The following is a 12,314-nucleotide window of genomic DNA, read 5'->3' as shown; positions in this document are numbered from 1 at the left end:
GTCTTCGGGTTCAGAATGGCGTAAGTACGACCAGGAATTCAGGGAAAAGCAGGACGGTTTGCAGGTCATGGATTTTGGGTTCAAGGACGTTGAGGTCTGGCTCAAGGTCACGCGGGCTTCGCAACAGGCTGAGGAGCCCCGGAAGCCGGGGGCGGACGGCGGGTTGGCCAAGCCGGGTTGATCGGCCGTCCGCGCAGGGGGGCGAGCCGCCACAAAAAGAAAATGTTTCGCGTTTAACAACGCGGCGTGTTCCTTCGGCAAACAGTGTCGTTTTCGACACTCATGCCTGCAGCGTGGCGGATCCCACCCAGCCTCCTCCTGCTTCAAATGCAGTCGGCAGGGTGCCCGGGGTAAGCCAACTTACCCCAGGCCAGCCGCGGGCGGGAGCGCTCCGCAGAGCACCAACACCAATTAAGTTGGAAACTATGGGCCGGTGGTTTGACTGGTATCCGAATAGGGAGGATGCACAATTTTTGTTTTCCGGTTTTCAGTTTGGGTTTCGCTTGCCTGTTGCGAGCGAGGTGTCCGTGCGGGCCCAGCGGAACCTCCAGTCTGCCCGAGCCTTGACGTTAGTACTGAGGGAGAAAGTGGATAAAGAGGTCAGGTTGGGCAGGATGGAGGGACCGTTCCTATCACTCCCGGTGGATGACTTGGTCATCTCTCCAGTGGGGGTGGTTCCCAAGAAGACTCCAGGCGCTTTCCGACTCATTCAGCATCTTTCTTACCCGTCGGGGGCGTCGGTCAACGACGCAATACCGCCGGCTCATTGCTCGGTGGTGTATCAGTCGTTTGACGAAGCGTTGGAGATGGTCCGCGGTTACGGGACAGGGGCCCTCATGGCTAAGATCGATGTTGAGTCCGTTTTTCGGTTACTGCCATTACATCCGGACTCGTTCCGTTTTATGGGTTTCCGGATCGGAGCGGAGTATTTCATCGACAAATGTTTGCCGATGGGATGTTCCGTTTCATGCTCATTTTTCGAGCGTTTTCGCACGTTTCTACATTGGTGCGTGGAGTCTTCGTCAGGGGGTCACGGGGTAGCACATTACCTCGATGACTACCTGTGCGTGGGTCCGGCAAATTCACCACGGTGCGGCAACTTGCTTTTCAGCATCCGAGCGCTGTTTTCCACTTCGGCGTTCCGGTAGCCGAGGATAGAACAGAGGGCCCGTCCTCCTGTTTGTCCTGTTTGGGGATTGAGATTGACACGGTGGCAGGATCGTGTCGGCTGCCTCGGGACAAGGTGGTGAAGCTCCGCGACGCTAGTTGCCGGTTTGAGGGGTCGCGTAAGGTCACACTGCGGCAGGCGCAGTCCTTGCTGGGCATGTTGAACTTTGCTTGTCGGGTAATCCCGATGGGCAGGGTTTTCTGCCGGAAGCTAAAAAGGGCGACTGCGGGGTGTGTCAGACCACACCATTTTGTGCGTTTGTCCTCAGAGATCAAGAGGGATTTGGCCGTATGGGCCTCGTTCCTAGAGGACTTCAACGGGGTGTGTATATGGCAGGCCCCAATGGTGGACAGCGCTCGGTTGCAGCTGTTCACCTATGCAGCGGGTGCCTCTGGATTCGGTTGCTATCTGGAGGAATCTTGGTGCGCGGCCTCGTGGCCGGCGGAATGGCATCGCGAAGGTTTAACTAAGGACCTTTTGCTGCTGGAGCTTTTCCCCATTATGGTAGCACTGGAGGTATGGGGCGATCGGCTGGCTCATTGCAGCATCTTGTTTAGATGTGACAATCTGGGCGTGGTGCATGCGATAAATAACCAGAGGGCGAAGTCGCTGGTCGTTCTGCGGGTGCTGGGGTAGTTGCTGTTGACATGCCTTCGTCGGAATGTGTGGTTCCGCGCGCAGCACGTGCCGGGGCAAGAGAACGGAATTGCTGACACGTTATCACGAGGGCAGTGGGAAAGATTTTGTTCGTTGGCACCCGAGGCCGACGAGCATGGTTTTCATTGTCCCGGTTATGTTTGGCAGGTGATCGGGACGGACTGGAGGGTCTAGCGTTGCGGTCAGTCGCGCCAACCACGCTTAAGGCTTACAGGCAAGCTTGGAGCGAATAGGAGGAGTTTGTGCAAGGATGAAATTCGCAAGTTAAGAGCGGGCATCGGATTATGCTTTCTTTTATTTGGCAGCTGATTGTTTCGGGTAGGTCCAGAGCGGTGGTATCCCGATACTTGGCTGGGATTTAGTTTTCAGCAAAATAAAGGGCGTCACCGACGTGACTAAGAGTGGGATTCTGCTGACGACAATGAAAGGATGGGCGCGAGTCGCGACGACGACGCCTGACAGGAGGCGGCCCATTGATGCGGCCTTGTTGCCGGCTGTTATCAGGGCGGTAGGAGGTGTCACATTGTCCAGGTTTGAGTCGCTGTTGTTCAGTTTGGCGTTCTCAATGGCTTACCACGAAGCCTTTAGGGTTTCGGAATTGGTGGCGCCTTCTAAGCGAGCAGATTCGCGCATGCTGGTCGAGGACGTGGTGGTGGGTGAGAGGTCCTTGCTTTGCGGATGGCGTCGCTCTAAGACGGACCAAGTGGGGAGAGGTCGTTGGGTCACCTTGGTTCCGGCACTGGATGGGAGCATTTGCCCAGTAAGTGTGGCAGGGTAGTATGCGGCAGTACGGCCCGGCGGTCGGGGGTCATGGCTGCTGCATGATGACGGGCTGCCGGTGACGAAGTATCAATTTCATTGGATGCTGGGTCGCTGTCTTGCGAGCTTGGGCCTTCCACCCGCTGCGTTCGGGACGCATTCCTTCTGCATAGGGGCGGCGGGATTTTCCATGGACGAGGTCCAGGCGGTGGGGCGATGGAAGTCGTCAAGTTACAGACGATATATTCGCCCCGTTGCATGAGATGTTGGCTCGCGCGTAGTTTGTTGTTTAATTACAGTTGTTCAGTCATGTTGTACAGTTCAGTACGTTATGGTGTTGTGTGTGTGTTTGTCTTCCCCCCTTTTAGCCTACTCAGGGATTAGCTACTCGCCGTTGCGGGCATGAGCCGGCAGCGGGGGTCTGGAGTTATTTTGCGATTTTTTGCCTGACTTGACGGACTGAATTCTAATCCACAATTCGGCTAATCTGTTCTAATCAGAGTCCCTCAGCAGGTCTTTACGCTTTCACCTCCAGCTGAGTTATTACATGTTTTACCCCCCCCCCTTTTTTTTGTTTATTTCTTAATTTTGTTTTCATCTTTCCCATTTGTGTGTTCATGTTCTGCTTCAAATTGGCTGGAAGCTCGTGCAGATTGGCTAGGCCGGGACTGCTGCAATATACGGAAACAAAATTTTTCTTTTTGGAAGATCCTTCAGGTTAATGCAGTAAATTAAACAATGGTATAGATGTGGATAATATATAAAAGAAGGACCAGGAACTTTTATTTTTCTTTTATATATTATCCAGGTCTCAGAGGTTTTTGGGTGTAACCTCTATTCTCTAGGAACTAGCAGCAGCTAGTAAGCGCAGGGCTGCTACCTATTTGTTTTTTTCAATGGTATAGATGATTAGTAACCACTTTTACCCCCTTTTCCTCCTCTTCAGGTTGGTTGGAAGATGACTTGCCTATTTGGGTGGTTGGCCACTCTTATGTGTATTGGGCCGCCCAGTTTTGGCCTCGGAGGGGGCACAGATGTTTCCTAGGGCTCGAGGAGTTCGTTGGCTTGGTTGGCAAGGGATGATGTGGACGGAGTTGAGAAGTAGACTAGTGAGTCAGGCCACTAAGCATGAGCCCTAGGGTGTTGGTTGTCCATTTAGGTGGCAACGACCTGGGGAAGAGGACTTCTTTGGAGATGCGGTGGGCCATGATACAGGATCTGGCAAGTTTGGCCGCAGCATGGACCAATTGTGTATTGGTATTCTCCTTGATGGTGCCAAGGTTGAGTTGGCAAGGTGTGGCGGACGGTCGCGAAATTGAGGAGGCCAGGCAGAAGGTGAATGGGGCGGTGGCGAAGTGGGTGTTGTCCCACGGAGGCCAAGTGGTTCGCCACCCTAGGATTCGGTTCAGAGACAGTCACCTTTTTCGGCCTGATGGTATGCATCTATCCAGTGAGGGGATGATGCTTTTCCTGGAGGATCTGTTCCTAGTGTTGCAGGAGTTAGGGTGAGGTTATGGTGGCGGTGCGAAGACTCTGGGAAGGAGTCTTTTGCTGTTGGCGGAAAAGAACGGCAGTTTGTATTTGTATGGTAAGCTGTAGTGTTTTACAGTTTGGTGTGGTTTAGGTGCACTCACCTCCATCGACTTATTGGCCGCTTGACCACCCGTCCGGGAAGGCAGCGGCAGGGCACCCAGGAGCGGTGGGTAGTCACTGTGGGGGTTGAGTTGTCACCTATTACCGGTTTGTGATAGTTGTAGTAAAATTAGGATGGTCTCGAATTTTTTGTATTTTAAGGTTAATTTAGGTTAATAGAGCCGTTCTTTTTGCTGCCACCATATGCCGGCTGGATCGGCATCTTAATAAAATTTTCTATTACAGGTTTGCTACTGGTTAGGGTCAAATAAATAGCTAGCAATTTTTCTGCCAAAATTCAAGTCTCCGTGTCTTTATTTCTGGTTTTGAAGGTAATGAATGCTTTACTTTAAAAGAAGGGGGTCCACCAAATATCACTAGGATGTTTAGGAGAGAGAATTGACTGCATAGGAGAGGAAAGAGTTAAACATCTGGTGAGGGGTGGACCTAGCTGTGAGGAAAGTACAGCCTTTTTTGAAGGGGAGGGTTTGATATATATAGGGAAGGTGAGGCCATTTTAGCTCTCTCTTGTGGTGATTTGCCTTCCCACCCTCCCGCCCCTGTGGTCAGAAACTCTGGCACGTGGTGCCTTGGCGTTAAGTTGTTGGCTGGTTTTATCGTTGGCTATTTATTGGCGGAAAAGAACGGCAGTTTGTATTTGTATGGTAAGCTGTAGTGTTTTACAGTTTGGTGTGGTTTAGGTGCACTCACCTCCATCGACTTATTGGCCGCTTGACCACCCGTCCGGGAAGGCAGCGGCAGGGCACCCAGGAGCGGTGGGTAGGCACTGTGGGGGTTGAGTTGTCACCTATTACCGGTTTGTGATAGTTGTAGTAAAATTAGGATGGTCTCGAATTTTTTGTATTTTAAGGTTAATTTAGGTTAATAGAGCCGTTCTTTTTGCTGCCACCATATGCCGGCTGGATCGGCATCTTAATAAAATTTTCTATTACAGGTTTGCTACTGGTTAGGGTCAAATAAATAGCTAGCAATTTTTCTGCCAAAATTCAAGTCTCCGTGTCTTTATTTCTGGTTTTGAAGGTAATGAATGCTTTACTTTAAAAGAAGGGGGTCCACCAAATATCACTAGGATGTTTAAGACTTGTTCAGAGTGTGGAAACTTATAAGTCTTGTATCACCTTGTAACTTCAGGCGGAAAAAAAGCAATACATGTTATTCTTATATCCCAAGTATATGTTTTCCGATTATTAAAACTTTAATTCAGTTTTGGGGGGGGGTTTTGTACCGTAAACTGAAAGCTGACACCACAGATGTGTTCTCTTACAGTACATCTTGCCTCAATAAACCACGCAGCAGGAGACACCTGGCGTGAGTGAGCTGACAGGTGAGCTGAAAATGCGTCTTAATTGCATCGCTATGTGAATAAGACGCACAAGCTGACTCTGCTGATTAATATGATATGCAGCATATCTGTATACGATATCTGCATTTGTATACTAAATGCTAAGTTACAGTGTTTTCTAGGAAAACACTGTAGCATAGCATTTCGTATGCAGATACAGCTGCGGTCGCACACAGAATGTAGGCATTACGCATATTTTGATCTGCAGAGTCTGCTTGCGTATCCTATTCGCATCGTTTTGTGAATGACTCATTTTAATGGAAAAAGTTGGGCAAAAAGATGCTCGGCGCCACCAAGTCACGCCACGGTATGGCATGACTAGAAGGGCTGTTTAATGTGCAGGGAGGTTAGATGTAAGTGGACACATCTGTAGGTTTCCTTTTCCGTACACGTATCAGGTCCTCACGCATGCTCAATACAGCAGTACAGAGGGCTCCAGGAAGTTCTACTAACTGGATTACTGACTGAGGTCATCACCGTAGTGAGTGTTGGTTAGATAAATATTATTTTAGGTGGGAAACAGACGGAAATCAGCGCCAGTTGTCCAGAACGCAGACTGTAGGTGTCTACTCCTTTTTATTCTGCATATGTTGAGACATAACACCTACCCCACAATACTGCTCCTCGTTAAAGATCTGGGGAGGAAGAGGAATTCCGTTCTTTGGCTTTTTCTCCCCAGGCACGTTCTCCCTCATCCACTGCCGGTTGTCGTCATTACACGCAATATCTTTGGCTTCATAGTCAATTCTGTTTGCCTCCAAAAAACCAACCACTTCTTGTTGTTTCTTCTTTATCTGTTTACAAAAGGACAAAATAAATTGGATAATAATTTATTCATTCTAGAGTTTTTCAACCCAATATTCTTATTTTTTTGAATCACGTCAAAAGATGTGATAAAAACAGAATCTTTTTTTTACACCTACAGTACACCTATATACTTATGAAATTCCTTACCAACTTACATATCTTGGGGGGTGGGACCTGGGTGTATAAAAAAACAAGTATTAGGCTGCTGGACGGGAGGCGGAGATTAGGGTTAGGCTGCGGGAGGGGGAGGTTAGGGTAGAGAAATTAGGGGTAGGGTAAAAATACTTATCTGGATGAGTCAGGATTCTGGCCGTTGGGATCCCACTATCAGTCTTCTGACTGTCGATATCAAGATTGCCAGTATTTCATAGCCAACCCATCTGTGATGACTACACCCAGCTTTTGGGTATAGCGATAGAAAGAGGGGTACTCACATCTAGATGCCCCTTTCCTGCTAGTGCCGGTGAGCATATCACACTACATGTCACTAGGACATAATGTGGGTAGTACTGTGCAAGTCTACAATGAGCTGGAGCATCCAACAAAGGTAACGTAAGACAAGTTTGTAATTTAGCAACTCACATCATACTTACTTATGTGTTGTTTCTCCCCACCGGATAATTCCCAGATGGGAGACATCGGTAACCACTATGGGGTACAGATAGGAGCAAAACGCGTAATTTTCCCCCACACCTAATAGTTTGATGCTGCTTATCTCATTTTCCTCTCTCACCACACGGCATCTGCCTCCGCCCCGCTGTATCCGCAATTACTGGCTATCCAGCCCCTTCTGAATACAGTCCAAGCTCCTCATCCTTACATATGTATAAAGCCCTTAATCACTCCTCCATCACCTACATCTCCTACCATCAGTGTCAGACTGGAGCATGAAGGGCCCACCGGGGGTATGCAATGGTAGGGGCCCATGATTAGAGGTGTGGCCAGCCACCACAGATGTTTGGCTAACCATTATAGAGTACCTGGTCTGGACCCCTTGATAATTTATGTAGTAATTAATGCTAGCATGATAATGTGCCAGATTAATGACAGCAATGTACTGTAGAGAATACATCATAATCCTGTGCAGTATAAGGAAACATATGCATAATATATAATACAAGTGCACAGTCTAGAACCTGAACCCTAGAGGAGGAGGGGCCCCCAGGCAGTGGGGCCTACCGGTGGTTTCCCCTGTACCACTGTGGGCCAGTACGAGCCTGCCTACCATATCTCTGTCCACACTTCCACCCACCCTCTCTGCTCCTCCACTGAGTGCCGCCTTATCTCTACTCTTGCCATTCCCTCCCATGCCCACCTCCATGATGTCTCTGGCAGCACCCCCCCCCCCCTCCTCTAGAATACTCTCTCACTTCATACTCTTTAATTACCATTCACAATAACTGTAAGATTAACAGGCTTCAATATTGATATATGAAAAATTCCTTACTTGCCTACTTTGATTAAACCCCAACCAGGAGGGTCTCGGAGGGGGGCAACCGACTCCAGTAGGCAGGGGCATGGCCCCAACATTTTTGTCATCCTGTCCCTGCCCTCTTAAACTGCAATGTATGCCATTTTAGAGCAGGGGACAAGACTAAGGGGTATATTTACTAAGGTCCCGATTTTGACCGAGATGCCGTTTTTTCTTCAAAGTGTCATGTCGGGAATTTACTAAGCAAAAATCTCGGCAGTGATGAGGGCATTCGTAATATTTTGGAAGTCCTAGGAAAAAATCACGAATCAATACACCATCGGTCAAATACGCCTGCAATTTGGTAGAAATTGGTAATTTACTAAAAAGTGCAAATCACAAACACTGCCGACAATAGCCAAACACTGCCGTGCAGAAATACAAATCGTGAAAAAGTGCTAAAAAAAAAAAACAGACCTGCTTTTTTATCCCGTGTTTGGATAGGCATGCACGGATCCATGAGATCCGTGCATGTTTATCAGTGGGAAGGGGATGGGAAAGTGTTATTTTTTTGAAAAAAAAATGCGTGGGGTCCCCCCTCTAAGCAAAACCAGCCTCGGGCTCTTTGAGCCGGTCCTGGTTGAAAAAATATGGGGAAAAAAAATGATAGAGGTTCCCCCATATTTAAACAACCAGCACCGGGCTCTGCGCCTGGTCCTGGTTCCAAAAATACGGGGGACAAAAAGCGTAGGGGTCCCCCGTATTTCTGAAACCAGCACCGGGCTCCACTAGCCAGATACATAATGCCACAGCCGGGGGACACTTTTATATTGGTCCCGGCGGCCCTGGCATTACATAACCAACTAGTCACCCCTGGCCGGGGTACCCTGGAGGAGTGGGGACCCCTTCAATCAAGGGGTCCCCCCCCTCCAGCCACCCAAGGACCAGGGGTGAAGCCCAAGGCTGTCCCCCCATCCAAGGGCTGCGGATGGGAGGCTGATAGCCGTTGTGTAAAAAAATGAATATTGTTTTTAGTAGCAGTACTACAAGTCTACAAGCCTCCCCCGCAAGCTGGTACTTGGAGAACCACAAGTACCAGCATGCGGAGGAAAACCGGGCCCGCTGGTACCTGTATTACTACTACTAAAAAAATACCCCAATAAAAACATAAGACACACACCTTGAAAGTATAACTTTAATACATACATCCACACCTCCATATACACATACTTACCTTATGTTCACACGAGGGTCGGTCCTCTTCTCCATGTAGAATCCATGGTGTACCTGTGGAAAAAATTATACTCACAAAATCCAGTGTAGAAGCATCTTCTTCTTGTAATCCATTTGTAATCCAGGTACTTGTCAAAATAAAAAAAAATGGACACCCGACCTCGCACTGAAAGGGGCCCCATGTTTTCACATGGGACCCCTTTCCCCAAATGCCAGAAACCCCCTCTGACTTATGTCTAAGAGGGTTCCATCAGCCAATCAGGGAACGCCACATTGTGGCATCCTCCTGATCGGCTGTGTGCTCCTGTACTGTATGACAGGCGGCACACGGCAGTGTTACAATGTAGCGCCTATGCGCTCCATTATAACCAATGGTGGGAACTTTGTGGTCAGCGGTGAGGTTACTTTCGGTCACCCGCTGACCACAAAGTTCCCACCATTGGTTACAATGGCGCGCATAGGCGCTACATTGTAACACTGCCGTGTGCCGCCTGTCATACAGTACAGGAGCACACAGCCGATCAGGAGGATGCCACAATGTGGCGTTCCCTGATTGGCTGATGGAACCCTCTTAGACATAAGTCAGAGGGGGTTTCTGGCATTTGGGGAAAGGGGTCCCATGTGAAAACATGGGGCCCCTTTCAGTGCGAGGTCGGGTGTCCATTTTTTTTATTTTGACAAGTACCTGGATTACAAATGGATTACAAGAAGAAGGTGCTTCTACACTGGATTTTGTGAGTATAATTTTTTCCACAGGTACCCCATGGATTCTACATGGAGAAGAGGACCGACCCTCGTGTGAACATAAGGTAAGTATGTGTATATGGAGGTGTGGATGTATGTATTAAAGTTATACTTTCAAGGTGTGTGTCTTATGTTTTTATTGGGGTATTTTTTTAGTAGTAGTACTACTACAGGTACCAGCGGGCCCGGTTTTCCTCCGCATGCTGGTTCTTGTGGTTCTCCAAGTACCAGCTTGCGGGGGAGGCTTGCTGGGACTTGTAGTACTGCTACTAAAAACAATAATTATTTTTTTACACAACGGCTATCAGCCTCCCATCCGCAGCCCTTTGATGGGGGGGGGGGGGACAGCCTCGGGCTTCACCCCTGGTCCTTGGGTGGCTGGAGGGGGGGGACCCCTTGATTGAAGGGGTCCCCACTCCTCCAGGGTACCCCGGCCACGGGTGACTAGTTGGTTATGTAATGCCAGGGCCGCCGGGACCTATATAAAAGTGTCCCCCGGCTGTGGCATTATGTATCTGGCTAGTGGAGCCCGGTGCTGGTTTCAGAAATACGGGGGACCCCTACGCTTTTTGTCCCCCGTATTTTTGGAACCAGGACCAGGCGCAGAGCCCGGTGCTGGTTGTTTAAATATGGGGGAACCTCTATCATTTTTTTCCCCATATTTTTGCAACCAGGATCGGCTCAAAGAGCCCGAGGCTGGTTTGGATTAGGAGGGGGGACCCCACGCAATTTTTTTTATTTTATTTTAACACTGTTTTCTCTGACGTCCTAAGTGGATGCTGGGACTCCGTAAGGACCATGGGGAATAGCGGCTCCGCAGGAGACTGGGAACAACTAAAAGAAAGCTTTAGACTACTGGTGTGCACTGGCTCCTCCCACTATGACCCTCCTCCAGACTTCAGTTAGAATCTTGTGCCCGGCTGAGCTGGATGCACACTAGGGGCTCTCCTGAGCTCCTAAAAAGAAAGTATATTTTAGGTTTTTTATTTTACAGTGAGATCTGCTGGCAACAGACTCACTGCAGCGAGGGACTAAGGGGAGAAGAAGCGAACCTACCTAACTGGTGGTAGTTTGGGCTTCTTAGGCTACTGGACACCATTAGCTCCAGAGGGATCGACCGCAGGACCCGACCTTGGTGTTCGTTCCCGGAGCCGCGCCGCCGGCCCCCTTACAGAGCCAGAAGCAAGAAGTGTTCCGGAAAATCGTCGGCAGAAGACTTCTGTCTTCAACAAGGTAGCGCACAGCACTGCAGCTGTGCGCCATTGCTCCTCATGCACACCTCACACTCCGGTCACTGATGGGTGCAGGGCGCTGGGGGGGGGGGCGCCCTGAGGGCAATATAAGACACATTGGCTGGCAAATCTACACCATATATAGTCAGGAAGGCTATATAGGTGTAAAAATACCCCTGCCAGAATTCCAGAAAAAGCGGGAGAAGTCCGCCGGAAAAGGGGCGGGGCCATCTCCCTCAGCACACTGGCGCCATTTTTCCCTCACAGCTCCGCTGGAAGGACGCTCCCTGGCTCTCCCCTGCAGTGTCAAGCTACATAAGGGTAAAAAAGAGAGGGGGGGCACTAAATTTAGGCGCAGTATATATAATATAAGCAGCTATAAGGGAAAAACACTCATTTATAGTGGGATCCCTGCGTTATAAAGCGCTCTGGTGTGTGCTGGCATACTCTCTCTCTGTCTCCCCAAAGGGCTTTGTGGGGTCCTGTCCTCTGTCAGAGCATTCCCTGTGTGTATGCGGTGTGTCGGTACGACTGTGTCGACATGTTTGATGAGGAGGCTTATGTGGAGGCGGAGCAGATGCCGATAAATGTGATGTCACCCTCTGCGGGGTCGACACCTGAGTGGATGGTGCTGTGGAAGGAATTACGCGACAGTGTCGACTCCTTGCATAAAAGGTTTGATGACATACCAAATGTGGGACAGCCGGCTTCTCAGCCTGTGCCTGCCCAGGCGTCTCAAAAGCCATCAGGGGCTCTAAAACGCCCGCTACCTCAGATGGCAGACACAGATGTCGACACGGATACTGACTCCAGTGTCGACGACGATGAGACTAATGTAACTTCCAGTAGGGCCACACGTTACATGATTGAGGCAATGAAAAATGTGTTGCACATTTCTGATGTTACCCCCGGTACCACAAAAAAGGGTATTATGTTTGGAGAGAAAAAACTACCAGTAGCTTTTCCTCCATCTGAAGAGTTAAATGAAGTGTGTGAAGAAGCGTGGGCTTCCCCTGATAAGAAACTGCTAATTTCTAAGAGGTTACTAATGGCGTACCCTTTCGCGCCAGAGGATAGGTCACGTTGGGAAACATCCCCTAGGGTGGATAAAGCGCTCACACGCTTGTCAAAGAAGGTGGCACTACCGTCTCCGGATACGGCCGCCCTGAAGGAATCTGCTGATAGAAAGCAGGAGGCTATCCTGAAGTCTATATATACACACACAGGTGTTATACTGAGACCAGCTATTGCTTCAGCATGGATGTGCAGTGCTGCAGCTGCGTGGTCAGATTCCCTGTCGGAAAGTAT

General features: G+C 49.4%; 1 protein-coding gene across 4 annotated transcripts in view; it reads right to left on the bottom strand.

Annotated features, from left to right (window-relative positions):
* Positions 1–12,314, bottom strand: part of SH3BGR (SH3 domain binding glutamate rich protein) — a 154,448-nt gene that overhangs the window by 89,028 nt on the left and 53,106 nt on the right. For all 4 annotated transcript variants that reach the window (XM_063956585.1, XM_063956586.1, XM_063956587.1 and 1 more), the window contains one exon: positions 6,188–6,373. In XM_063956585.1, the coding sequence (XP_063812655.1) occupies positions 6,188–6,373 (186 nt within the window). The remainder of the gene's footprint in view (positions 1–6,187; positions 6,374–12,314) is intronic.

This window comes from Pseudophryne corroboree, chromosome 2, assembly GCF_028390025.1.
Source record: "Pseudophryne corroboree isolate aPseCor3 chromosome 2, aPseCor3.hap2, whole genome shotgun sequence".
NCBI lineage: Eukaryota > Metazoa > Chordata > Amphibia > Anura > Myobatrachidae > Pseudophryne > Pseudophryne corroboree.
This window is presented reverse-complemented; position numbering and strand designations above follow the sequence as displayed.